This window comes from Triticum urartu, chromosome 7A (genome assembly GCF_056163025.1).
Source record: "Triticum urartu cultivar PI428250 chromosome 7A, HENAU_Tu73, whole genome shotgun sequence".
NCBI classification, from domain to species: domain Eukaryota; kingdom Viridiplantae; phylum Streptophyta; class Magnoliopsida; order Poales; family Poaceae; genus Triticum; species Triticum urartu.
The window spans coordinates 615,655,060-615,659,422 of record NC_141879.1 but is presented as its reverse complement, the minus strand read 5'-3'; the positions used below and the strand labels follow the sequence as shown (position 1 = coordinate 615,659,422).

Here is a 4,363-nt window from a genome sequence, read left to right as displayed (position 1 = left end):
AGCTGGAATCGGCACAACACCCAGCTGCAACCAGACGAGGTTCAGCAGGCGTCCAAGGTTTGGGAAGGGTCAGCAGCGCTATCAGTAGCCTCTCACTCAAGCACAACGCTAACAAAATGGTGTGAAAGGGGGAAAAGATCTGATGAGCTCCGTGCTAACAACTAGGATGACATTTCACCATCTCTATTTACTCTCTCTGGGAGGATGAGAATCCTTTTCAAGTTACACTGACAGAATTTACAGGTAACCCAGTATATTAGTTTCACTCAGTACAGAGAATAGGAATTTCAGAAAGTATAATCCTGAAACCCAAATAGCAACATGCGAGTGGTCATAAGTAGATAAATACTCCCTTTGACTAATAAGGATAGGTTATTGCTAAAACATGAGTAAACAGTTTTTAATAACGATAGCATTAAAAGTACCGATTGCAGGATTACATGCGGTAGGTAAAGAGTCAAGGATGACACAAACAAATAACATCATTCGGTCATTACATAGTCTTAACAAATAAAGTGAGGACTCCAGCAACAGCAGCATGAGCAGCAGCGCCTCCCTCCTCAGCACATAGAACCACAGCCTAGCAACTACAAAAATTCCCAAAACATGGCTTAATAAATCCCAAATTGTCCACGACCACGACTTTAAAGTAGAACCCCAGCAGACCATTTATCACTTGAACCCCCCCACCCACAGACAAGAAAGTTTTGGTGATACTTCAACAAAAACAAAGCCCTGTCAGGACCCCCTTACCATATGTTCTCCACAGCCCGCCCCGCTCACAGAAGGTCGGCAACGTTGGCTGGGAGCTCTTCAATCACCACGTTGTAGAACTTCTGGATGTCAAACAGCATCCTCTCATCTTCACGGGTCACAAAGTTGATGGCCACACCCTTCCTCCCGAACCGACCACTACGACCGATGCGATGCAGGTAGTTCTCTGGCTGGGTCGGGAGGTCATAGTTGATGACCAGGGACACTTGCTGGACATCAATACCACGCGCAAGCAGGTCAGTGGTGATGAGAACACGTGAAGAACCTGATCTGAACTCCCTCATGATGATGTCCCTAGTGTTCTGGTCCATGTCTCCGTGAGTGGCGGAGACGGTGTGGTCCCTGCCCCTCATCTTGTCGGTGAGCCAGTCCACCTTGCGGCGGGTGTTCACAAAGATGACACTCTGGGTGATGGCAAGAGTCTCGTACAGGTCACACAGTGTGTCAAGCTTCCACTCTTCCTTCTCCACATTGACATAGAACTGCTTGATACCCTCAAGGGTGAGCTCATCCCTCTTGACAAGGATCCTCACTGGCTTGTTCATGAACTTGCGGGTAATCTCAAGGGCTTCAGGGGGCATGGTAGCAGAGAAGACACCAACTTGAATCTTCCCTGGGAGCAGCTGGAAGATGTCATAAATCTGCAAATATAACAAAATGTGGATCAATACCCACAGCTTATAAAATATGAAACAGAAATTTGAACAAAAGTAACAACAACATCAAGTGCCATACTAAGTAAATGTAAGAATGGATGAGCTTAGACAATGAAATTACACAAACAGATCATATGCAGCTCTTTAAACTTAACATGATTTATAACTTAGAACTTGCCAGACTTAGTTCTGATTAGTGATTAGTGATGATGCCTTAGATAGTCTACTAAGAGAACATTCACTTAAGTTAGTTGCAATGATGGTGTCAGATCAATAAACTGTGAAGTATACCAGATGCAAAATATTACAGATGAAGAACGTAATTGTTAACCTGATCCTTGAAACCACGGGAAAGCATCTCATCAGCTTCATCGAGGACAAACATCTTGATGTTGTCAGGGCGCAGAGACTGCCTACGGAGCATGTCAAACACACGCCCAGGCGTACCAACAACAACATGCACTCCACTTGCAAGAATCCTTTGGTCCTCACGAACTGAAGTTCCTCCAACACAGGCATGAACCTTCACACCCAAGTAGTCACCAAGTGCACGCATGACCTTCTCAATTTGCTGTGCAAGCTCACGGGTGGGAGCAAGGACCAAGGCCTGGCACTCAACCAAACCATAGTCAAGCTGTTGGAGGATTCCAGAACAGAAAGTAGCAGTCTTTCCTGTTCCAGATTGTGCTTGCTGGATAACATCAAGGCCCTTGCAGAAAGGAACGATTCCCCTTTGCTGGATGGCAGAAGGCTTCTCAAAACCTGTAGGCAGAACAAACAATGTTCATGAGAGATGAAGAATACCAATGAAGTAGGACAATACAATAAAACACAACAGGCACAGTACCATAAGCATAAATTCCCCTCAGGAGGTTCTCTTGGAGACCCATGTCATCAAAGCTCTCGTGAACTTCATCATAAGAGGTGAAGAACTCCTCAGTCTCACCTTGGCTCCTGTATAAGATTTAAGGAGTATAGGTAAGAAGGTAATACACAAATCAAACAGCAAAAACAGGGTTGCAACTTGGTTAAATGCCAAGCAGCTCATAACAATGAGCAGCCATAAAACAAAAGAATGTTCAGATTACTTACAGCAGCTCCTGCATCTTAGAATCATAGTTCTTAGCGTCAAACTGGGAACCTTCCGGTGCCATTCCTGCCATGGCTGTAGCAGAAATAACATATGTTAAGATCAATCAAGCAATGTGAAAAGAGGTGCAACAAAACATTTAGAAGCTTAATTAACTGGTAACCAGAAAATACATTGTAGTGTATGAAGATAGCATCAACAAGATGGTCAAGACAAACAAAAACATCTGGTACTACCTCCACATAACTCATTCTGTGTATGGACAAGACTAACAGAACCCAGTTAATACCATTGAATCCATTGCAAACATATACAAGCCAGACAAGATTTCATATGCATCACACGAGACACAACTCAAAAACTTGCCCTTGACACTTGCTTTCAGATTGTCAAGAGAGCAAACGGAAAAAATAACTATATGCACCTGATTCCTTTGTGCTCAATATAACTAGACAGAGCTTGCCCACTACAACTGTCCTCGCAGCAATCACGCAAAATTTCAGCATACAGCCACCACTAGCACACAAGCTCATCCAGCCAACTGAGCATCAAAACACAGGGCGCCGCCGCCAAGTAGAGCTACATACAAGTCCAAAGCAGCTACCTACACAAGCTTTTCTCACAGCGGAATAACAAATCCCCAACAAAACAGCTAAAGCGCATCGCGACCAAATAAATAGAACCCTGAATAACAAGAACACATCATCAGCCGAAACAGCGAAAGCTACCGGTCCTAACGGCTGCACGGAACCCGTATCGGCGTCGACAAACAGCTTAACCCTAAAACCGCGGACTCCCGCAGTAGAAAACCTAGCTTCACCCGCCGAACCGACGCAGATCCAGCCGCACAGCGACCCAGATCCGCCAAACCCGCCGAAAAGCAGCCGCACGCACAGATCGGCCCGGCGCGGCGGCGGCGGCGGCGAAGCGAAGCGAGACACGGCACCGGCGGGGGGAAGAGGGAGGGAGAGGGGGTTGGACCTGAAGCGTCGGGGAGGAGGTGCCGGGGATCGCCTGAGGGTCTGGTCGCGGTGAATCCGAGATCAGGTCTCGGATTCGGCGGCGTGGGAGCGGAGGCGATGAGGGGATTGGCAGGAGAGAGAAAAACAGAGGGTTTGGGCGGCGGCGGGGAGAGCCGCCTTTTAAGGGGTCCCCGGAGCGAGGCCAGGACGGGAGGGGGTAGGGTTTCTGCCCCCCCTCACCGGGCCGCTCATGGGCTCCTCCCTGCGGCCTGCCACGGCCCGTGCCGCTCTAGGTAGGAGGTCGCCGCGTCTGTCTGTCTTCTTTGTTTTCTCTTCATTTTTTAATTATTATCCTCCTCCCTTTTTTAATAAGCATTTTTTTCCTTTTGTTACGTCCTTCGTTTGGTGTTTTTTTTGCAATATATTATGCATAAAATTATAAATCATCATTTTATTTCTCTTGATTTTTAACACGTGTACCACCGCTGAGTCTGTGCGCAGATATTAAACAAGGTACAACGGCGATCTCTTTTTTCCTTTAGGGGACAAAAATGGTGATCTGATCGTGTGGACTTAAGAGGCTGATGCTTTAAGAATCTAATCTACAAAGGGGGCAACGGCAATGGCAAGCAGGCATGGTCCTCGTCCAGCTTTCCCTATTCTTTATCAAGAAAAAAGTCCAGCTCTTTTCCATGGGCATGGCACAGCCACACATACCCCTCCCTTGCCTTTTTTTTTTTGCAAAACCCTTGCCATCTTCTTATTAAGCAGCAAAATGGCCAAGAAAATCATAGTTTGGAACGCGTAAATATCCCGCAAACTTTACAAAAAAACAGAGAAGAAAATGTCGATTATGCACGTTGCGGAGAGGGGCACCATGC

General features: G+C 46.5%; 1 protein-coding gene across 1 annotated transcript; it reads right to left on the bottom strand.

Moving 5' to 3' along the window:
* Positions 1-390: 390 nt before the first annotated feature.
* LOC125525570 (eukaryotic initiation factor 4A) lies at positions 391-3,678 on the bottom strand. Its single transcript, XM_048690573.2, has 5 exons — positions 3,502-3,678; positions 2,523-2,595; positions 2,278-2,384; positions 1,762-2,192; positions 391-1,415 (listed from the first exon to the last, which is right to left on the bottom strand). Exons 2-5 carry the CDS (start codon positions 2,591-2,593, stop codon positions 780-782), a joined length of 1,245 nt encoding a protein of 414 aa, XP_048546530.1. The 5' UTR covers positions 2,594-2,595; positions 3,502-3,678; the 3' UTR covers positions 391-779.
* Between the last annotated feature and the right edge of the window lie 685 nt (positions 3,679-4,363).

Bases quoted from the DNA above. Each gene is read 5' to 3' on its own strand.
- LOC125525570 (XM_048690573.2), bottom strand. From the start codon at position 2,593: ATGGCAGGAATGGCACCGGAAGGTTCCCAGTTTGACGCTAAGAACTAT. The intron at 2,385-2,522 runs GTAAGTAATCTG...AATCTTATACAG, and splicing joins TCTAAGATGCAGGAGCTGCT to GAGCCAAGGTGAGACTGAGG. The intron at 2,193-2,277 runs GTACTGTGCCTG...TTCTGCCTACAG, and splicing joins GAGGGGAATTTATGCTTATG to GTTTTGAGAAGCCTTCTGCC.